The sequence below is a fragment of the Paramacrobiotus metropolitanus genome, unplaced genomic scaffold (genome assembly GCF_019649055.1).
Source record: "Paramacrobiotus metropolitanus isolate TYO unplaced genomic scaffold, Prichtersi_v1.0 Parri_scaffold0000003, whole genome shotgun sequence".
Taxonomy (NCBI): domain Eukaryota; kingdom Metazoa; phylum Tardigrada; class Eutardigrada; order Parachela; family Macrobiotidae; genus Paramacrobiotus; species Paramacrobiotus metropolitanus.
Window position 1 is genome coordinate 3,233,985 of NW_026570223.1, and position 21,795 is coordinate 3,255,779.

General features: G+C 40.5%; 6 protein-coding genes across 13 annotated transcripts; 1 reads left to right on the plus strand and 5 right to left on the minus strand.

Annotated features, from left to right (window-relative positions):
* Positions 1-3,539: 3,539 nt before the first annotated feature.
* On the minus strand, positions 3,540-9,580 carry LOC129593957 (uncharacterized). Its single transcript, XM_055490496.1, has 14 exons — positions 9,519-9,580; positions 9,102-9,267; positions 8,218-9,011; positions 7,809-8,139; positions 7,143-7,655; positions 6,877-6,951; positions 6,166-6,753; positions 5,659-5,860; positions 5,232-5,555; positions 4,830-5,152; positions 4,675-4,759; positions 4,450-4,559; positions 3,967-4,382; positions 3,540-3,908 (listed from the first exon to the last, which is right to left on the minus strand). The coding sequence occupies exons 2-14, from the start codon at positions 9,208-9,210 to the stop codon at positions 3,807-3,809; spliced, it is 3,972 nt and encodes a 1,323-aa protein (XP_055346471.1). The 5' UTR covers positions 9,211-9,267; positions 9,519-9,580; the 3' UTR covers positions 3,540-3,806.
* Positions 9,530-12,135, minus strand: LOC129594248 (WW domain-containing oxidoreductase-like). Of its 3 annotated transcripts, XM_055490881.1 has the most exons (5): positions 11,830-12,120; positions 11,368-11,563; positions 10,936-11,121; positions 10,290-10,790; positions 9,530-9,580 (listed from the first exon to the last, which is right to left on the minus strand). In XM_055490881.1, exons 1-4 carry the CDS (start codon positions 11,942-11,944, stop codon positions 10,334-10,336), a joined length of 954 nt encoding a protein of 317 aa, XP_055346856.1. In that variant the 5' UTR covers positions 11,945-12,120; the 3' UTR covers positions 9,530-9,580; positions 10,290-10,333. The 3 variants fall into 3 exon arrangements, with proteins under 3 accessions (XP_055346856.1, XP_055346848.1, XP_055346864.1); XM_055490873.1 differs by lacking the exon at positions 9,530-9,580 and having other exon boundaries at positions 10,007-10,790; positions 11,830-12,119; XM_055490889.1 differs by lacking the exon at positions 9,530-9,580 and having other exon boundaries at positions 10,629-10,790; positions 11,037-11,121; positions 11,830-12,135.
* Positions 12,136-12,545: 410 nt separating this feature from the next.
* On the minus strand, positions 12,546-13,915 carry LOC129594310 (mpv17-like protein 2). The gene has a single exon (XM_055490955.1). It carries the CDS (start codon positions 13,584-13,586, stop codon positions 12,996-12,998), a length of 591 nt encoding a protein of 196 aa, XP_055346930.1. The 5' UTR covers positions 13,587-13,915; the 3' UTR covers positions 12,546-12,995.
* Positions 13,916-14,098: 183 nt separating this feature from the next.
* LOC129594295 (ER lumen protein-retaining receptor 2-like) lies at positions 14,099-16,795 on the minus strand. Of its 2 annotated transcripts, XM_055490944.1 has the most exons (6): positions 16,608-16,795; positions 16,347-16,454; positions 15,582-15,739; positions 14,925-15,026; positions 14,460-14,712; positions 14,099-14,398 (listed from the first exon to the last, which is right to left on the minus strand). In XM_055490944.1, exons 2-6 carry the CDS (start codon positions 16,435-16,437, stop codon positions 14,364-14,366), a joined length of 639 nt encoding a protein of 212 aa, XP_055346919.1. In that variant the 5' UTR covers positions 16,438-16,454; positions 16,608-16,795; the 3' UTR covers positions 14,099-14,363. The 2 variants fall into 2 exon arrangements, with proteins under 2 accessions (XP_055346919.1, XP_055346910.1); XM_055490935.1 differs by having other exon boundaries at positions 16,347-16,795.
* Positions 16,528-19,486, plus strand: LOC129594270 (vesicle transport protein SEC20-like). Of its 4 annotated transcripts, XM_055490916.1 has the most exons (6): positions 16,529-16,823; positions 17,109-17,151; positions 17,558-17,751; positions 18,060-18,151; positions 18,273-18,541; positions 18,623-19,485. In XM_055490916.1, exons 3-6 carry the CDS (start codon positions 17,566-17,568, stop codon positions 18,898-18,900), a joined length of 825 nt encoding a protein of 274 aa, XP_055346891.1. In that variant the 5' UTR covers positions 16,529-16,823; positions 17,109-17,151; positions 17,558-17,565; the 3' UTR covers positions 18,901-19,485. The 4 variants fall into 4 exon arrangements, with proteins under 4 accessions (XP_055346898.1, XP_055346891.1, XP_055346876.1 ...); XM_055490923.1 differs by lacking the exon at positions 17,109-17,151 and having other exon boundaries at positions 16,528-16,823; positions 17,565-17,751; positions 18,623-19,486; XM_055490901.1 differs by lacking the exons at positions 16,529-16,823; positions 17,109-17,151 and adding an exon at positions 17,219-17,417 and having other exon boundaries at positions 17,565-17,751; positions 18,623-19,486.
* On the minus strand, positions 18,954-21,548 carry LOC129594231 (WW domain-containing oxidoreductase-like). Of its 2 annotated transcripts, none has more exons than XM_055490855.1 (8): positions 21,503-21,548; positions 21,174-21,288; positions 21,036-21,100; positions 20,759-20,816; positions 20,315-20,502; positions 19,974-20,169; positions 19,728-19,913; positions 18,954-19,669 (listed from the first exon to the last, which is right to left on the minus strand). In XM_055490855.1, exons 1-8 carry the CDS (start codon positions 21,531-21,533, stop codon positions 19,231-19,233), a joined length of 1,278 nt encoding a protein of 425 aa, XP_055346830.1. In that variant the 5' UTR covers positions 21,534-21,548; the 3' UTR covers positions 18,954-19,230. The 2 variants fall into 2 exon arrangements, with proteins under 2 accessions (XP_055346830.1, XP_055346837.1); XM_055490862.1 differs by lacking the exon at positions 21,503-21,548 and adding an exon at positions 21,377-21,395 and having other exon boundaries at positions 18,955-19,669.
* Positions 21,549-21,795: the final 247 nt, after the last annotated feature.

Below are 21,795 nucleotides of genomic sequence, written 5' to 3' on the forward strand. Positions count from 1 at the left end.
TTGGCTCCTTAGCATTCGGTAGGTGTATTAATTAAACGATACCCGGCATTTTTCTTCCTGCTTAATTTAGTTACGTAGGCGCAGAAGTTCACGAATTAGCTTCTACGTATCAAATGATTTCCCAATTATAGCATCTGCATTCGTGACAGCAGATTTCCGTTTCCCGTTTAGCAGAAGAGCTCCAGGGTTCTGCCAGCTAATTGGGAATTTCACCGTTCATTCTCATTTGCACCACTTAACCTGCCAGTACCGTGACCGAATCGTCTGTCGAGCACAAAAAAATCATTGCGTAGTTGACCGCAACACCTGTCACGTCAGCAAAGTGCTTTTACCTTGCCCTACGTCACTACAAGATACAGTTGTGGTAGACGGACACTCACCAGCAGTAATATGCGCCTACAGGCTGTAACGAGGAATTGCTGTAGATGAAAGGGATTTTTTAACTTACTTTGATGGTTAATAATACTGCTCTAGATGTACAATACACATGTAGTACAATAGGAAGACTATTTAGGTTTTGTGACAAATAAAACTGTATGCAACACACAAGTACGTATATAATATTGCAGTCTGCAGTTTCTTGTTCTAAACTGATTAATCGACGTTCTTTTAAGTAGTACAGTAACCGACAAAAATTTTTAACTGCAGTCTTGTCTGAGAATATTGTCTTATTCGACGGGAAATCTGTGCAACATGAAATGGCTTTTGTGAAACAATTACGGCAATTATTAGATATTACAGCCATTATAACCTGGAATGCCATGTGTGCGCGAACAAGCCGCCCAGCATGAGGGAATATCATGCCTGGATACGTGATTCGTGCTGAGAATGTCTCTTGTTCAGATTTGTTACACTTAAAACTGTGCACAATGAGGGAGCAAGCTCGATTCATAAAGACACGCGGCGCTGCTTTGTTGTATTCGTGCATATGCGTCAAGACCACTTAAATCATGCACCAAAATTTGTTTATCACTCAGTTATTACAGGTTGTTTGCATATTAAAGCAGTTACTTGTACTTTGAAGCAGAACTGCAGCAATGGTATAAGTACTTATTTGCATAGTGTGGGAGATACAATATATATTACGGCTATTATTAAAATAAATGCAGTATGCTGACAATAAGCATGAGCTGGCGCATAATCACTTTGTTTTTTATTTCAAAAACTTTTGATCGTTATTGAAAATTTAGCATGGAGAATCGAGATAAGAAAAGCACTTATTACGTCAGGTTCGTTGAGAACTATGTACAGATCTGCGCAGAACTTTGAATCTGCACTAAATGCTTTGCTAGACGGTTAAAAAAAATTTTATCACTTATTTGTAATGCAGACCAACAAACCGACGTCATAAAATAATATAACATACAAAAAGTTAGCAAAAAGCTTTAAGAGTTTAAACTGACAAAAAGGTTTGCATGGCGCCTCTTTAAAGTACCTTCTTATTTGTTACGCTACTCTTATAATATTAGTGTCAGCCGACGTAGTGCAGTAACTGGTTCTTTGACGCCGACAAAGAACTTTATTATTGTTCTGGCAATTACAGTGATTCACGCTAATTATACCTCGTATCATCGAAGATGTATGTAGAAGACACAGCGTTATAGGGCTCATTGTACAGGACTTTAAGAGACGTAATAATTTTCAGTAGAAACGCCGGAAGCACCATATTTTATCATTCAGGTTACCTTAGCACCTATATATAGTGCGAATTAATTTACATCGGCTCTAGGCCTTTGGCTACAAAAATTATTTTCGGCTAAGCAGTTTACGGTTTCGATACGCTGCAAGTAAACCCCTTTCTGTTTCTGAGAAATCGAAATATGCCCGTCTATATGGTGTACGCGAAAGCACTATACGATGAATTGAACTGTTTCTGGTGACGTCTCTAAAAATAATTTTCCAGTCATAATTAATAACACTATTGTCATGTAATTATAATCAGCCAGAATATTGTATTGATTGCATTGACCTTGTATGCGAACCTCGCGATGGATCCTGTCTAAACTAGAGCGCGGAGCAGATACTCCTGCACTCCTGTAATAGTGACGGAAATACTGTTGGAACTGACTTATGAATCAAATCTCCTTCCTTTCTTACCAGTTTGAATAACATTGGTATTCTTACCTGCCAGCTCTGTTATCTATTTGTTTAAATTCTGTCGTTTAAAAATTTAAAAATTTATATTATATATAGATTACAACATTTATATTACTTTATATAGATGATTTGCATTAGCCAACGTAATTTTGTACGTCCAGGGTAGTCAGGTCAATTGTAATGGCGTAAAGACTTTGTGGGACGTTGCATTCTGGTGCAAAATTACAGAACTCGATATAGAAGACATGTAACAAATTTTGAGCGTTGTTCTCATAATCGAAAGTTTATGCAGCTTCCTTTATTGTAAACATCGCTATCAGTTTACCTAAACCTCAGCTATTGCACGTGTGTTGAATGATGATTGATGATGGTGTTCAAGGTAGCAGCTGCAGCTCTATATCGCTGCCGACTTTCTAATTTTAGTTTAATTTTGACCCTATATCCATCAAAAATATTACTTGATTGCTTATATTTAGGTAGTATGCATAAACACTTAATTAGATAAAAAAATTTCAAATCAACAACTACAGAATGTAGTATCATGATCCTCTACTTTTTTACAAGCTATTTAGCAAAACTTTCGCTTTAAGTTAAGTCTAAACATACTAATTTTGAATAGTAGGTTTGACTGCCTCATAGTATGGATTCGCAGTGATCATGATTAGCCGTGAACACCGTCCAGCTTCTGCCATATGACCTTAATTAACGTTCATGGCCTAAATACCAGAAGCACTTCTAGATTAAATTATTATCTTCTACGCAATTAAATTTTACGCAATTAAATCGTAGTGCATATGCACTACGGTTAAAATTGCAGGTGTTACATCTAAAACTCACAAGACACAAGAGTAGGTACCGGTAAATTACTCATATGATACCGCAGTATAATCCTGCAGCTATTCACATAATTTCTGTCTGGAATTCTTTTCTGCACGCGCGCTTGGGAAAGCCGGCGTAAACAGCCAGCGGCTGTCGCAAGGTACAAATACCTCGTACCTTAGCAAAACTGTTTCCCGAATCATCAATATGTATTGCAAGCGGAACAATACGTGTTTACTGAACATTGGTAGTGGAATGTGATCATATTCGCGACCTATATAGTAAACTAAGTGAAGTGACACCCGCGTTCATGCACACCATGCACCGCATGATATCCCCCTTATAGAAAACGAAATTAGCAAAGCCGTCTTGATTTCGCCGAAATGTTATAACGCTGTCAGGATTACTACAATGAGGGATTAGGAATCTGTGTAGTAATAGTAATAACGTGCCATTAACCTTAAATTACTATAGATGCTTACAAGAATGAAAGCAAAATGATGCAAAGAGATGTTACACATATGCAGTATATATATGACAAACAGATATACTCGTATGAAAAAGTCCTGTTAGAGTATACAGTGTCAATTTACCCGGTCATTCCAGAGGGTCGTTTCAAAATTCTACACACGCGGTAGTTGTTTAAGATTACGATGAGATTTAATTAAAGGGCAGACTTTGTGCAGAATTAAGCATTTTTAGCCGAGAAAACGATAAAAACTACTATACAATAATCACAGTTAGCAAAATACACAATAATACGAGCGCTAGACATTCTTTCTACGTTGCATGCAGCAGAACCGGAACTCGTAAAAGTATAGTCACCCTTTGAAGAACTATTCAAGGCCTTTTTATTCTGGCCGCCAAATTCTTGTATATATGGGAAAGATTCAAACAGTTGACTGGACCTCTACGCTTTTAATGGGGCTACCAGTAGAATTTTTCGTTAGCACCACCACGGGTGTAGCGCGTCGGAAAACATTTCGTAATCCCTATAAAATAAAAACCTTCAAACGCTGTCGATATTACGAAAGGCTGCGTGCGCTTTACCTCGGCAAAGGCTTGACCTTTAGAACTATATGTCGATGTTGTACGACTGCTCTTTTCGCTTTGACCTCGCATGTAGCTTCTTTCTCGGCTGCTCACATCGTACTCCTTGTGAATATAAGCAACAAAACGCAGCCCTTCCCAAAAGTGAAGGTACGATGCGCCTTGTGTGCGTGCATAAAACATCAAAAGGTATAATCCTTGCAACCCATTGATAAAAATAAACAGGTACGACGTAACCTCCTTGGCTACGTCGTTCTGACAAACGGCCTGCATGAGAAATCCCAGCATCCATCCCAGACCAAGAAACATCAGCATGACGAACATGTTGACCACTTCAATGAGGTTGTCGTAAAACGAATGATCCGTTTCCGGTTGTTTTGCGTTGTTCTTCTCTTTGCGCGACTTGCGTTTGTGTTCTACAGAAAAGGTAAACACAGTAATGAGTGCAAACGAAAATTTTAAATAATGTCGTTTATTCAGTACCTCCGTAGTAATAATGCGCGATGGCTGCCATGTTGAAGGCCAGAACTATGACTACCGGCATGACAAATGTGCAGAAGAGAAACCAAAAGCTTTGGGGATGTATCCAGCACCTGAATCATAACATTTTGACATCCAACAGAGCACATTCTGCATCTGTATTTAATGAATACTATAAAATACATAGTCACTATAAAATAGTAATTGTTATGAAACGTGGTAACTAACCACTGATCATCGGAGCCGTAAACAATTCCGTAGCTCCCGTCAAGATGGAAAGAAAATGCAAAAATGACCGGAATCAAAGGAAAACCTGAAAACTGTGACGGTTTACTGAGTAAATCATGACCTGGCAGGTCTAATATTCCAGGCTGGTTAACTACCCCATGCAAAAGCACTTGATTTGAGGAAGAATGTCCGAAAGGTGTCGCCCGGAAGCCGTTTCAGTTCAGCGTTGGCAGCTAGCACGTTAATCTGGTAATGCGTCATACGAAAACATTCGACAGCCATCCAGGCAAATGACACCAGCAGAAACCATTGACTAAATATGGCAGCGGTCAAGCAGGCGTCTTCATGGCCTTCCCCCGAGTAAGGCAGATACTGACCGACGATCATTGTTAAATGGGACAATGCTAAGCTTACTGCCAAGTTGAGGCGAATAAAAACGGGTGGTGTTAAAAACCTCCTGGACTGGTAAGTATGGAATCTGTTATACACTAAATTTTAGTACACAATTGGGTGACTGCATTTTGGCAGTTAGTTGACCTTTCAGTTCTGTTACTTACAGTATATGAGCAATGATTACGGTGCAGCACACCATAGATATTGTTCCCAACACGGTACTCAGTGCTTTCTGAGCAACATCATCAAATGAGTATAACGGGTTGGTACCGCAAAGGTCAATAAGACTGCCGATATTGGTCAAATGATCGCAGGCGCACTGTGTGATGAGGTCTCCATTGCTATCTTTGTATGTTCTAACGTGATAGCAGCCGTCACCAGACCATTCAGCGTTTGTGGTAGATGGATCCGAGCGATTCGTTTGGAGATATTTCAAGAAGACGCAGCTGTAGGTCTTTGCGCCAACGTAGTTTTTCAGCTTTTCATCGCTCTTCAGGAAAAGAAAACGTTTACGCGGCTTTAGTAAGAACAACAGGAAAGCTTCTGTACGGTAAACACCACAAATGATTTTTCGCACTAATTTAGTCGTACCTGAAAAGTTTCTTCAAGTTTAGCTCCACGTATACAATTTTTTCGGTATTTTGTGCCGGAGCAGGGACTTGCCCAGAAACAATAACGGGCGCAAGAGAGCGGGCAGATCGCGTTCCAAGGTTTGAATCATATTCGAAAGTCGCAAAATTTGGAGGATAGAATGCACCAACTTCGATAACTACATGGTTCCCTGCATTTCCATCTAACAACAACACATACGCGTCATCACAACATCGTGACTGAACATACAATGGACTTCATAAATGTGGTTACACTTAAAGCCGATAGCGCTATGCATACGGGTGGCTATGTGTAACCACATTTATGAAGTCCACTGTAGTGCACAGACTGTTCACAGACTTGACACTGGTACTGCAAGAAACTAGTGTACCTTTCTTTACTTATGTAAAAGTAATGAATCTAAAAAATTTAGCGAATATACTGTAAACCACTTCCAACTCCGTTCTGTAAATTAACTCAAGGAGAAACCGCTTTTGGAGCATTTACTTGATTGGAGCCACGTCTGTCGAATTTTGTCTGCGTCCAGATACACCTTTATGCCTGTATTGTTGTCAGGTTGGCTGTCTCCGCTAAAAAAGTTGGCTGGCAGCCATTCGGAATCGTTGTTGACTGCAACATTCACGCAAAATGAAAAATTTAAACCCATAATATCCGCCGGTGCCGCCAGTGTAACGCTCCTTATGGATGTCGCCAGACGAGGCTGCACAACCGGAGCCTGTTCGTCTGTTGTTGGAACCACTTTTTGCTTAATCTGATCTAAAGCTTGTATCATACGGGAGCCATAAGCATTCGATTCTTGAACGGTAGTATCCATCACCTGCTCCACGGCAAAAACACTGCTGACGACCTGGAATAAGTTACGGGACGTTGTAGCGGCTTCCGGCTGGCTGGTAGCGTTCAAGTTGACCCCAGCGACAACATCGACGATCCGCAGTATGTCGTCGAGTTCGTGGGGTGTGATCTTATTTGGTGTGGTAACACTGTCAACGGCAGACATGAACTGATTAACAAATGCCGGTAGCTGTGCGGGGCTCAGATGATCCAAAACTTCCACAAGCTCATGTAATTCTAATTCTGTCCGAAAAAAAGAAAAGCAGTTAAATCCATGTAACTGGATATTTTTATATATTGCACAATGGTTTACGAAAAAGTCATTTCACGGGATTCGGCTGTAAGCAAATTAGAAAACACGATAACCTTGAGGAGCTAATGTGGTAGTGGTGCTTGCGGTTTGCGATTTTCTGCATTCCAAGCCGGTAACCACATCACTCTCTGTAATACAGAAGGAATAAAGACCCCGTCGAGCAAAACAATCAATTTTTGCAAAATTATTAGAGTACCAAACTGGATCGTCCCCACGTTCTAGTCACAAAGAATGGATTGTCGTTAAATTGTTACGATTTTCTACGGCTAGAGAGTGGCTGTACTGAACCAAACTGCATATAATATTTCAGCATTTTTACCAGATACTAAGGTTGTCCTTATCCAGGCGATCGTAGTATTTTCGGCGACGTTTTTGGTTTTTTCATTAGTCCGAATCCATCTTGGCATGCGCTGAGGTATATAAAAAGATTCTTCTATTCGAAGCCGCGTAAAATTCGTGGCGGTGAAGTAAGCGTAATACGTCATGCCTGCTTCTGTACATGCCACGCCACAGGGAGGTGGTTGGTCGATTTTGCTGGGAACCAACTGGGTGACGTTAGTTACTATACCAATTTCTGTGACCGTTTCGACGAACAGTAGAAAATCGGGCGTGGCATAAGTTTCGTTAGACGAGCGAAATTGAAAAGTGGTGAATGCACACATGTTTTCTCCAGACGATATTTGCCATAAACTTGTGAAGAGCCTAGTTTTTGGCATGCCGTCATCGACGTCTAACCAGGACGTCCAACCTGGGCAGAGCGATCCATTTACGACTTCACAACTTAATTCAGGCACTATGGCACCAGGAAGGTCAGTGGGAATCACCACGGGCTCTAAAAATATAAATGGTCAAAAGATGGAAAGTTTCGAGCGCTTTAAACATATGCAAGCATTCGAACGTTTTATTATTCGAAAGACGTCTCTTGTAAATGGTTTAAATTATAAGTTTTGCTCTGCACTTTAAACAGGAAATGAAAGCGATTCACCAGAGTTAAAACGTGTGACAACAACATTGTCCAGAGCAATGAGTGCCGTGCCGGCTCTAATTTCGGCGGTTACGTCAAAATAGTAGTGAAACGGTGAGGTCAAGCGGAAAATATCCTGTGGAATGTGGATAACTGCGTGGGTCCAAACGGTTTGGTTCTCCATCAAATACCCTAGCCAAAGGGGTATCTGGCACAGAAATTGATACTGGTCGAAATCTCCCCCTAGGTGACTACATTCGGTTTCTCTTCTCACTCCTTGTAAATGCATCGTCCACTGCATTTCCAAGGCTGACCCGGTTGCAGGTGGCTCCATGTAAACGGCATAATCAAACTACAGTTAATTGATCAATTTAGCAGTTAAAATTACAATACAAACCTAGTAAATGTTTTTATGACTGCGTTGGTTTACCTCGATTCTGGTGATTCCAGTATTAGTGACACCGGGACCTTCTTTAACGAAATCATGCGCACTGGATCGGATACGCATGTGGGGTTTATCTTGTTCGGAAGATAGGATAATACCCAGGGCCGTATTTTCTGTATTAGTATCACGACGTACAGTGATGTTCAAAAAAGTATGGCTAATATATAGCACGTTTCCCGCAGACGCCGGAATATCAATGTGTTCAAGTATGTTCAAATGCGTCACATCTTTCCAGCCGCAGGAGGGATAGTGGTGTTCGGCAGTGGCACGACCGATTTGGTCAAAGGTGCATTCGATGGCTCCCTTGCGCGCTGGCTCAAGCGCAAGAAGCCAGTTATCTTCCGGTGTGATTCTGCAGGATGACTCGGAATCTGCCATTGCAACAACGTCATCAATGTACACCACGGAGAGCCAGTTGGTATGAGTAGCATTGATTTGGATAGTGGATGCGCCGGCCGAACACAGCAGCGCAGATTGCACACTCCAAACGTTTGGAGTGAAGTCCGATGACAAATTTAAATGCCGCGAACCAAAAAGTTCATTAGCAAATAATTCATTTTCATGAAAATCATGCGACTTCGATTCCACAACGAGGGAGATTCCCGGAATGCCGGTGAAATACACCCAAAACGTTATATTCAGTGAGACAAAATTATAAGGTCGGCCTGGAACAAATAGTTTGCGCAAAGTTGAAGTAGGCTTGACATCCTCCAACAAGTTCGGCAATGCATTTTGTGGGCGTCTCGATGTACTGCTCTCGAGTACCGTTCTTTGTGACTCTATGAGCGATTCATAAAATGTGTAGATGAATTCACTGGAACTGATTGAATTAAAGTTTGACATATCACTTTAATTTATTAAGTACCAACCTGGCAAATTAGACGCAGTAAAAGTTTTCAGTGTCCACTGTGACACAAAAAGCGACGCAGCCTCGCAACCAATAAGCAGTCCGCAGGTTGTCGTTTCCCATCCGCACATACCCTCTTCCGGCTCTTCGACACCAAAGGAACATGTCAGTTGGTCTTCCTGTGTTGCCTGAAAATTATGCGAAGAATTAACCGCGGTTGCACTGACTAACAAAAGGTTAAAACTTGTTAGGTAGAAACTGCTAAGAAGAATGTTTTTGACTTGAGTTTTCAGCATTTTCTGGTTAACTGCATTCAGATAGAAAAAATTTTAATTGTAGTACAAGAAATTTTGTACCACATATCTATAGTATACAACGTGAAATGTCACATATGCAGTTTGCAAATATGTTTGTTTTTGTTACGCTATGCGCGACTTGCCTTAGACGGAACTGCATGTAATCCACAATCCGGTAAAATCTTATCTCAGTTTTGTCCAAGAACTGTAAGTCATAATTATTTTGTAGCAGGAACAATAATTATTCTCTTCGCGTAACAAAAGAATTAGTCTTATCAGTTTCGCTGATACTGCAGTTTAGCGTATGCTGCAATAATGCTTACAGACATTAGGATTTCGTTTGTTGATGCGTGAATTAATTAATCAAGACATAATTCTGGCTATACATTACCCTTGACCGTTACAAATCACTGAAATAATTAATTTGCAATGCAACGAGGACTTTACTTTTGCACCGGGGTCCGGGATTGCTGAACAGGTTTACGGAAACGGACGATACTACAGTAATATATTGTGAAATAAAAGAACATTACTGGGAAATACGAATATGTACCGTGTGCACAAGTACATAGCCTATAATCATGAACATATATTATACGTACTGTTTGTACCTCTAATTTAAAAGAATAAAAGCCTGGGAGTGACCGTTTATGTTTTGCCTTTACTGCTTTGTACCAAATCCTTCGACAATACGAAACAATATAACATTTGAACTACTTTTCCAGCATATCATTTTGAGCATAACGTTTACAATAGTTTTTTCTTGTTCAGGTTCTTTTACGATCAAAGAACAGCTGTAACAGCAATACCAAGCAACCTGCTAACTGTCGTATGAAGTTAAAAATCTATTCTAGTTAATAATTTTTTAAAAGTAACTGCAAAATCAAATACTGTAAAATCTGAAAGTCAATTACCAAAACGTATTTCCTTAGCTAATCGGAAGAATAAAAAAAGCCGGCTATTCCGTTGTGGCGACGTAGTTGGGTACTTTATCGGAAATCATTTTCTGACAAGTTTTCCAAACTTCTTCAGCAAACACTAAATCCCGAGCGGTGCTAGTTGGCTCATTTAGCCAACAATCGCGGAAATATTTTCCTCCTTGGTTAATGGTGTCGCTGCTGGCACTGCAGTACACCGTCGTAGAAGCGCCCTGCTGTAGATTTTTCGTGAAAAGTCCTATCACGGCAAACAGCACTTTGGCACCTGCCCACGACCGTCCTATTCCTGTGGAAATCATGTTTCCAGGATGAAGGGCATAGAATGTCATTCCGTCTTTGGACCACTGTTCTTGAAGGTAATTTGAAATTAAAATCTGGCAGAGTTTTGTATTAGCGTACTGGCGCCATGAGCTGTAATGCTGCTTTGACGGCGAAAGCAGTGCGGCGGAGAAATGCCCGTGCTTAATGTTGGCACTTCTAAAAACAGTAAATTATCAGCTCATTACTGGGCATGTAATACTGTCACTGTCATGTAAAACATACGCTTAAGTTAACGCTGTTTGCGCCTGTACACCAGTGCATGTAATATTGTACTAATTACCAACATGCAAAAGGTCATAACCTGTGCGCTTCACTGGAAACAAAAACAATCCGCGTAGGCGCAGACTCTTTCAGCAAAGGTCGCAGTAATTCCAAGAGGTACACTTGGCTGATTGCATTCACCTGAGCCGCGCTTTCATAACCATCTTCCGTTTCCGTATGACTTCCTCCAAACATCCCCGCATTAAATATCAAAACATCCAGTCGTCTGTTCACAAATAAACAATACGAAATGCTGTCCCAAAACACATGATACAATAACCCTTGCTTTGCAGAATACGAATTTCTACTTCGCGCAACCAGCAGCAGCAATAATGCAGCCCATCGACAGGCCTCATACTGCTACACTTATTTCCACTTAAATTTTGCCAAATCACACGTAGCAAAGCAATACAGGAATTTTGTGACGTATGTGTGTTTGCTAATGCGGAATAATAGAATAATACACCCATACTTGTATTTCTTCAGAAAATCCTCAGCGAATCTTTTCACGTCTTTTAACGAGCAAAAATCAACTGGCATGTATTCCACAATGGCTCCTGGGTGATTTTTAATAATGGAACAAACAAGATTGTTTCCAGCTTCGTTATTTCGCCCGGTAAACACCACATGTCCGCCGGCTTCCGCTAAAGCTTCAACTGTAGACGTTCCTGTAAAAAGTACAGATACAAGTACAATAGTTCTTGTTGGATCACAGCCACAGTACGCCGTAACATAACTTTTGCATATTTGAATTCCATAATAAGTAAAGATAATATTCCCACTGTCAATCACAATACCCGGAATACCGTATATAGTATGCATCTGCATTAACACTTATTATATCAAACTTCACAGTTACTGTTGATATACTAACATGAGATGTTTATAACTTTTTGTGCTGTCTTGAAGTCCACATGGAACTGTTATGACTTACCGATACCAGAGGTTCCACCAGTTACTAAAAACCGTTTCCCTTTGATATTTTCGTTGACAAGAACTTCTGCAGCAGTGCTTTTTTCGTAAAATCGACGGACAACCTTTTCCGACATTTTTACCAGTTTATTCCGTAGATCCACTACAGTTATATCTATTCCGCGCAAGAATTACGGTCCTACGATCCTATTCACCGAATCAGTTTTTCTGAAAGTTCTGCTGCAGGATCAATGATCATGAGCCAACTGTCGTAAAAAGACGTTTGATATACTGCAACTCATAATAGTAGTAGGGTAGTATTATTGGAAGTGCAAAATGTAAGCCAAATTAATACCGATAAGTACCCATCGACCGCTATCTTATTATGAAGCCGAAGTTCTAATTGTACAGATATGACCAAAGCCTGATAGCCTTGCTTTATTATAAAATTTAATTATACCTCCATGTATGAGTGCAAGCGCTTTCTTCTAAATGTGTAACAAACGCCGTGGTTTACCGACAGAGAAAGCTGTAGCTGATTTTTTTTCGATTCTACGAACGTTGCCGTATATAGTGGACATAAATATTAAAAGCATTTTTTACGAAAATAGTTTGTGGAAAAGAAATAAAACAAAACAGTCCCCGTACGAGACCTTAGACAGCAAATCTAAAGGGATTAGCAACGTAAACCCACTACATTTTTTCTAACGAACTGTCGTTTCTTCCGTTGCCTTCCGGCTGTGAAAAAAAATCGATATTCCACCTACATTGCCGCAAAGCAAACAATTACTAAATGCATCGTGGCCTGTTATGGCCGTCTTTAATACAGAAAAGCTGTATTGAGAAGCCGCGCACTTTCAAGGTGTAAAATATCCTGCACAGAATAATTAATCGAAAATAAATTCAGTGGGAACAAACTCTAATATATTTAAAAGGGAACATAAACTAGCAGATCGGATGAAAGTGCGCATTAGAACCATAATAAATGTTAGCGGAAGCCTAGGACTGGAAACGGCAGCCGACGTTCGTCTAATAAAGTATAAAGTACGTACTGCAGAAAACGTACGCCTTGCAATGCATAGCGTATAACGGATTAACGACTTAGCATGTAAACCAACGAGGCACATTACAAAGGTATCACAATCAAAAAATAAAGGACCACTTTTCACATAAAACTGCCGGTTTCTATCACAAATGACACTTGTCGGGAAGGGTATCCTCGAATGCCTCATGGCGCTCATTGTCGTGTGCCACATACGATGAATACGTATCAAACACCAGATTCAGTATACTGACAAATAAAACCCGATACTGTGGAGACAGGAAGTAGAAGTTGATGTACTGGGCAGGCGCATAGATAAAGGAACTTGTCACGTACAGATGTACGCCCTTCGAGTACAATTCCTCCAAAAACTCCTGTAGCCGTTTCCGTTCGACAAATGCCAAAATGCCAAAAAACAGGACAAACTGTAGAGGTGCTGACAGGTTGTCCAAAATCACTTTGCGCGTCAGAGATCGCACATCCCGTCCCGGAAATCGTCGATCCAGGTATGCATATAAATGGTGCGCATATGCGCCCGTTGCAAAACCCGCGTAGCCCATTTTGAAAATTCTATGCCGATGGAATTCCGACTGGCGCTTAACGAATATCTCGTAGCTCTGCTGAATGATATCTCCCAGGACTAACATTCCCGAGGATATGCAGCAGTCCACAAAAAACTTACGGTTAAGAAACCAATTGCGTGATAGCTGAATTACACGGCTCACTCGATAATGCATGATGAGGAATCGCAATCAGGACTGGGGAAAATCCTCCCATGTAATTACATTCTCGCTTCATCCAGGAAATGCAAATCATTGGGAAAACAACAAAAAGGCTAGTCATCAGCTGCTAGCTTTTCACGCAGAGAAGGGCCACTACTTAAAACGAGAAGTGCCAGTACGCCTTCAGTACAAACAGCTAGTGGCTCATGGGAACTCTGTACTTACTTACTTCCACGCATAACTGTAACTGTGAGGCATATTTATAGCGCACCAATGAAGTTTATTGATTTTTTTCACATCTCTTTCACTTACGCTTGTAGCATTAAATGCCCTCTCTATAGACTATAGTTAGCATTATATAATCGGATATGCACGTGAATAAGTCACTCCTTCGGCACTAAAATTTTTGCCTATGTAATGCATCGCCTGCTTAGCTGCAGCCGGAAAAGGACAAGGTCAAATCAAAAACAGATCGGTAACAATTCGGCTTTCTTTATTCGGGTGCAGTTTTTACAAAAACGTCCGACTTACACTCGAATGAATTTTTATTTAATCAAAACGTATAATATACCAACAGTATAGCGTTATCTGGGTGTCAAAAGCTTGCGTATCAGTTATTAAAATTTCACAAAGTACAAGCAAAGCAATTGTATGCAGTGCGCAACCAAACAAAACAAATGGCGCTTTCGAATATGCACGAATGCTTCAGACCGGCAATGCTCCCGAAATACCAACTCAATGTTCGTCGATAAACGGATCAGATAGCCAAGTGTAAAAAATTAAACTGCAACTTTATGCTGGCAACTTGAATTCTTTGCCTTTCAGCACTGTAAATACGACAAAACTGTTGCAAGAAAAGCAGTGCGCTACAAGTTTACTGATATTTACCTTTGGTAACGTAGAGATAGAAGAAGTCCGCATACAAAACAGTCTGAATAATGCCAGCCACCACGGCAATTCCATCGAAGAAGTCCTCAGCATAATAGCGGTAGATCCAGTTGAGAATGTAGAAAGCGCGGTAAGAACCCAGCGCGAACAGATAATGGCTCGTAATGGTCTCCGCTTCTCCGGTTTTGCTCACCATAAACAGCTGAGGCAGAATAGCTACCGATTCCAAATAAATGGAGAAAGTCCAGAGCAGCTGCAATGTAAATCATTTTCAGCTTGTTCATAAGTTATAAGAATAAGTAACACAGTCCTGTAATGCAAAGCCATCTGTACCATATCGTATACTAAAAAAATCGTTCAATGAAAGTTAAATTACATACATTTACACTTCTATTTGATCTGACCAATCTGTGAGGGCTTCGCAAAAATAATTTTACCAGACGTTTGATTTGATCGACAACTAACCTCGACCGGACTGTAATCGTGATTAATCAACAAGGACAACACCAAGCATGGTATCAGGAGAAATTCCACGCGGAAGGTATCATGGTTGTAATCGTATGTTGCCTACAAAGTAAACAAGAAGGATTCGTGTATTCAGTTCTTCCGTTTCAAACATTCATACCAAAAGGAATCTATAAACTCGAAAACTGATAAACTGAAATCCAATCGACATCTAAATGCGCCTTCCATTATAATAACATAATTTACGCTGTATTTGTATATAAACCGTTTTTTTAGCATTAAAGTACAACTGCATTCCGTCTCAGCCAGATAGTCCATTTGCGATCTGCGCTAAAAAATCAAAACAATCCAACAAAGCAATCTGCGGCGCCTGAGCGGTACTTCTACTGGTGGTGTAACGATTACAGACGTGTTATGTAATTGATGTATTTAGCGCTCAAATGACAAAAACAAAGCTAAAGGTTCGCACAGATATGCACAATATCAAGCTGATACTTAGGAACCAAAAATGACACCGAAATTTACCACCATCCCCTTACCAGCTACGGTTTTCAACATAAAATGAAAGAACGGAAGACTTTTTAGCACAGCCTGTCGCTTTTTGTTGCTAGCTTTACTCTACAATCACTAAACTAATATCTGCGTCCGGTTACTTGCCTTGAATTTGATGTAGATCAGATAGACCGTAGCAAAGGAAGACACCAGGAAAAATATTTTCATAGCCGAGTTATACACTGAGACGAAGGAGAAGAACAGATCCAGGTACCGTGTTGTGTATACCAGCGCAAACAAGATCTGGCTCTTCCCGGAAATCCCTGAAATAATTTGGTCCGTAAGTCACAAATCACGACTGTGCCAAGAACAGCTTCGATCGTAACGTAATATGAAATTTTATTGTTTTCAGCAATCAGAAGTTTTCAAGCACAATAATTATCACGTTAAATTTTTAAGCGAACGCGTTCGTATTAAAAAAAACTCGCAAAATACGTATACGACAAAAAAAGACTTAGCATACCAAATATGTTCTGGACAGTTAACACTCGATGACAACAATTTAATCAATTTATTGTAACGTTTGCAATTTAAATCCCAAATTACACCATATTGGGACAGTTTGTAGTTCGTACGTGGTTAATTCTCAAAGAAATTTAAATACTTTCATATTTTAGCTTTATTACCAGCAAAATTGATTCACCCTATAACTTATAAGTATACTCGTAGCCTATAAAAAACACCCGTGTGGCCAACTTACCGTGACTAACGATATTTCGATTTTTTTCATCCCCACGATTAATTGAATTTTTAATAAAGTTTTTATAACATTTCCAGCTAGATGGTAGTAGTTTTCGGTAAAGAAAACCTTTCAAAACTCGTAAAAAGCATACAAAAAAATCACATCAACTTAGGATAATTTAGACTCACCGGCGCAAGATCGGGTTTTCCAGATCTTCAGCAGCAAAACAACAATGGCAACCAAGTGGGACGTATCCCCGAGGAACCGGAAGATATTCATCGTAAAAATGGGTAGATCTACAACAGTCTCCTTTTCTTATAACACAACGAGGTTCGGCGTATTACACCCAAATCGGATGGCTTTTCACCTCATGCCAAAAAACACTCGGTCAAAAACAAATCTGTGACGTGGCTCGAGATCGCGGCGAGCACGCCGAGTATAACACTTACTGCAGAATTTAGTTTAACAGAACGAGTTGCCAACACGACGGGACAACAAAATCTGCTGTCAAAAATCTTGACCTCGGCCCAAGATAAAAACGTTGTTCTACGCCAGGTACCGTAGTTATGGGGTAAAAAACCTGGATGATCGAGAAAAGGATATTCCCACGTCACCAGAGAAATATAAGCTCTGCGTCGTCGTGAACGATCCACGCAGGGAAGCAGGTCAGTGCTCAGTGGCGTGACGCACAGAGGCTCACGTTGGGCTGCTGACTGAACTATAGCGACCTTCATTATTTTTTATATTATAAGCAAGCCACCAACATTGTAAATTTGTAACAGTATAGATACATATCAGAAAAAGGGCTGGCATACGACACAAAATTTAAATCTATCTTGAATAAAAAAGTTCGTATTTACTTCCTACTTACGATTTAAAAAAATATTTCAAAATATTCAAATTATTGATAAACACTTCGCCTGGTATTGCCACAACCCACTGTGTTGCAGTGCTGCGACTGCCACGCCACAAACTTGGTTACACCAGAATAAAGTAAGCGCCCCACTCCGAAGAGCGCCAAGACGTCACTTGATTTTTCGCCGTCTGTTTTGGTTTTTCAGTCATCTCTTTGCTTTCAGGTCTTTTCTGACTTTCTCTTTACATTTTCCACAGCCGTCAGACTTCAGAGTTAATTTTTGATTTTTGGTTGCCTTTGTAATTCGACAGATTTTAATGTTAACTTATTTTCCAGTTTTTATAGCTTTAATCTCTTGTGGTCCTTTCGTGAAAATTTTCCGCAGTACGCTGCCGTCTGACCTGTAAGTTGTGCATAGCATAAACAGCGAGTCGCTTTGTTTTGGCTTTTCGTAAACTCCGGAGCTCGTTATGTCTTTTAGATCTTTGAGATAGGAAAATAAAATACAATAGTTTGACATGGCTTCCTGATGTTTATTTGCAGTTTGCAGAATGTCTTCGGACCCTGATGTCAGTGTCGCACTCAAGCAGAAAGACTGTCGAAACGTTCTCGTTCGAGCAGATATCGACTTGAACAAAATCCTGGAGGGAATTTTGACAGCTGGTTCGCGCCAAGAAATGGATTCTTTGCTAGCATCGTCGCGGAGAATATTTTCCTTGGCAGAACAGCATTTAGAGGTGGGAGTAAGACTCAGTAGGTACTGTATTTGGCTGCTTGTCGATGTGATGTACGCAGTACTTTTGATACCTGACCATTGATTAATGGCTCTCACTATCTTATAAGTGATAAGTGCGTTTTAAAATTATAGTTGCATCTGTTTTTCTGAGCTATGGTTGACATAAGTCGGGTTTTTCACACGCATCGTAATCAGTAGTTGTGAATTAGTTGTTGTTGTTACTTATTTTTGTAAATTGAAAATCTTTGCCGTTGGTATCGCTTTTTACATTTTGTTTGAATTGTTATATTTCGTTTCTTCCGTCAGTAGATGATGGAGTCTCTTCTATCACAAATATCCAGCCCGAAAGAAAAAGATACTCTGAAAACCGAAGCCGAACAAAGGGCCAAGCAGTTTAAAACGTAAGCAGAGTGCAGAAACGCACTTACTTTGTTACTTTAGTACGTATACTCAGAGAAACTGCATTATGTATTTTTATGTAGTGCGTGCAAACTTCGGCGCCACATATTTTCTGAAATACAGATTGCAGGCGGAAATAAGGTCTGCTGTGGTCCAAAGACTGGCTGCGCTTGATAAACAACAACGTTCCGAGTTGCTGGACGAATCAGGAGGAACGAATCCTTCCAACAGCAAAAATTCGTCAGATGCCAAGAATAATCCCGGCGTCAGGAACTACATGACGCAGGCGGAAATGGCCACCGCTAGCTCGCAGGGCACCGAAGATCTTGTGCGTATAAGAAGGAATTTGGTTCGGCAAGTGGAACAAAGTGGAGAATCAATCCAGACCCTCGGTACAGAATTTTGTACATCCATAATTCTTTAACGCCGTTCATGTAAATGTAATAAAACAAATTATGACGATTGGATTTCAGCCACTTCATCGGAGACGCTTGGAAAAATCAACGATGAATATCAGAGTATGGGTTCGACAATTCAGCAGGGTGGACGGCTCATTGATAAATATGGACGGCGGCAGTTTACGGATAAAATTTTGATCACATTAGGTTTCGCATTTTTCTTTTTGGTATGCGCATACATAGTGAATAAACGTTTGTTTGGAGGATTTAACTGGTTCACGTTTTTCCTGGAGTTTTTCTTCCCCAGCAACGCCATACCGGAAATGGAACGGAAAGTACGTAAGGAACTGTAACAAAGGCTTTTTTGCTTTGCTACTGGTAAGTTAAAAAGCTGGTAACTGTTTTGCTTTACTATCTGTTCTTTTCCACCTTGGAATTTTTTGGAACCGTCAGTATCAATAAAAATGAATAAATTCAGCGCACTGTACTTCGGAGTTACATATTATAGTTTGCATCTATTCTACTAGAACATGCTGAAGTATTTCTTTGTCAAAAATTCTCATTTCCCTTTCTCATTTCCATCCAGTTTGGTACGAAAACCGATCTCTTGTCGACGGCAACCAAACTACTTAAGACTAGAAACGCAAATTTCACAGACAATTTTGAGTCAGAATTCAGTGTCTTCACAACCTTCCAAATTTTCCGATCATTTCTTGGCAAATATCCCATAATTTCTCAGCACATCGAGTATCATCTGCCACTTTGATAGGATCGCATAACCAACAATTATTCCAGTATTTCCCGCCTATTCTAGCCAGTTCCGGTGCAGCGGCGCAGTAGGCTGTAGTTGCCGCTCCTTGTTCCAAACTTTTAGTGAAGGGCCGTACCAATCCGAAAGCTAGCCTCCACACCCACCAAGACCGACTAAGGCCGGTATTAACCATATTTCCCGGATGAAGAGAATAGAAGGTTATTCCATCCTTCGACCAGTGTTCCTGTAGATACTTCGCCAGAATGATTTGACACAACTTCGTATTGGCGTATTGCATCCATGCAGAATATGATCGCTGAGGTGGCGAAAGCGTACTTTGAGTCAACGTAGCGAGCGAAATATCGGATCCCCTAAATAAAAAAATCTAGGGATTACTTAATTATTAGCAAACTATACCAGCGGGCGTACCTGTGGGATTCACTGGAAACGAATATCACTCTCGACGGTGAAGATGCAGTTAAGAGTGGCTTTAGCAAGATCAAAAGGTATAACTGACTCAAAACGTTGATCTGGAACATACTCTCATATCCGTCAATTGTTTGTTGGTAAGGTGTGCCAAATACTCCGGCGTTTAAGATCAAACCATGAAGTGGTCTGAAAAAATTTTATTATTAATTTCAGCACTTCCCGACTGAAAAGCGGGAAAAAACGCACATTTGCTTGGCGATTAGTCGTTCGGAAAAATATCTAACACTTTCATGAGAAGTGAGATCAAGTGGGACGAAATCCGCCTGGTGTTGTGGATTCTCGATCTGAAGAGATCGACAGATCTCCGAACCCTTCTTTGCATCGCGTCCGGTGAAAACAACATGTGCTCCCTTCCGCACCAAAGCCTGCACGGTAGCAGTGCCTACAAAGTGCAGACCATTCAAAGGTAACAAAAATAGTTTTCATTATGAAGACTCCGATAATTAAGCACTATCGAATACTTTTCTAGGGAATGCCCAGCCAATAGGCAATCGCTACGAGTATAGTCGGTACGGGGTGCACCTTACCAATTCCTGATGTTCCTCCAGTTACCAAGAATGTTTTCCCGGTTAACTCAAGGCCACTGAGAACCTGCTCAGCGGTGGAATTTGCGTCGAATCGCTGTTTGAGCTCGTCCATGGAAATTAATTTCTCACCGACGGGAACAGCAAATTTTAAACGTGGATCGAGGTAGGATGTTGATTTTTGCAAATGACTGTAAAAAGCGCATAAAATTATTTACGATTAATTACTGGACTGCCACAGACACCCATTCGTTTCATGCCAGCAGCATGGCATGCCTGAAGTGTATTACGTATGTACACAAGCGAATAGAAGCCGGTCAAAAAAATCGCAAATTACAGTACGAAAGAAATGGCGATTAATTTTAACAGATGACGATGATTCACAATAATACTCGTAATTAATAATATTCAGTACGTTGCTTGCCGGAATACTTCCTAACTACTTACTTTACAAACAAAACTTCGTCGGAGTTGACGACTATTCTCTCAGACCCAAATGGAAGATCTGAAAATATGTAAACATTAACAAGTAAGCAGTACGCGTATTTTCATCATAATCCGATATTTTTGTAAGAAAGTACGTCATATAGGTAAGTGATATAACATATTAAATCCTGGTCGTATGTACTTATTTCTGACAACGCGTACAGTAATCGTTTGATTTGGATCACCTAGGACTGTTTCAAAATCAGAATCAAGTTGTTCAAAGCTTCGGGTATCTTACGCTTATCAGTCTGGAAACGCTGCAAGGTTTTAGGATGCTCCCACTGTACAAAATGTCCAACAGTGCTAGAGAAGTCAAAGCCGTCAGAATACTTGCCAATCAAATTATTTTATCAGACACATCAACTGTGGTACTTACTCTACGAAAAGGACGGCACCATCAGTGCATACTCGAGCCACCCATTTTCCAGATAAAACTATCGACGATGCGTTATCAGCAATCTCAGAATCTTCCATAAGCAGATAAGCAAAAGCTGCAAAATTCACAAAATTTGTCATGCAAACTGTCTTGCTCAGGCTAAAAATAGGGCCAAAAGGAACTAGTACGAGTATTGGTAATACCGTAACAGGAGACTTTTACAACATCGTGCAAAAACAGAATAACCTAACAATTGATCTTCAAAATCGCTTCAAACTGTAGGCTTTGGGCTTCTTGCACCGCATAACCACTATGGCATAACATTGTACCCAGTGCGATTTTCTTGGGCGGGATGAACATGCCAGTCGAAAATGAAAATGACGGCCGAAATTGAAATTCATGCCCACCCCGAGAATGCTGCCATTGGCTGGTAATTATCGTCGCGCTCGGAATTTCGTCGCGTTCGGAATTTCCGCTCTGGCAGACCGATTCTGAAGATTCCAAAAACTTTGATTTTTGGCATTTTCGTTTGGGGGGCTTGGGGCGTGTAGGGCGGAATGACTGGCATGACCAAATGCAGTCGCAATTGCCATCTCCTTTTAACGTCCAGCTACGTATATAC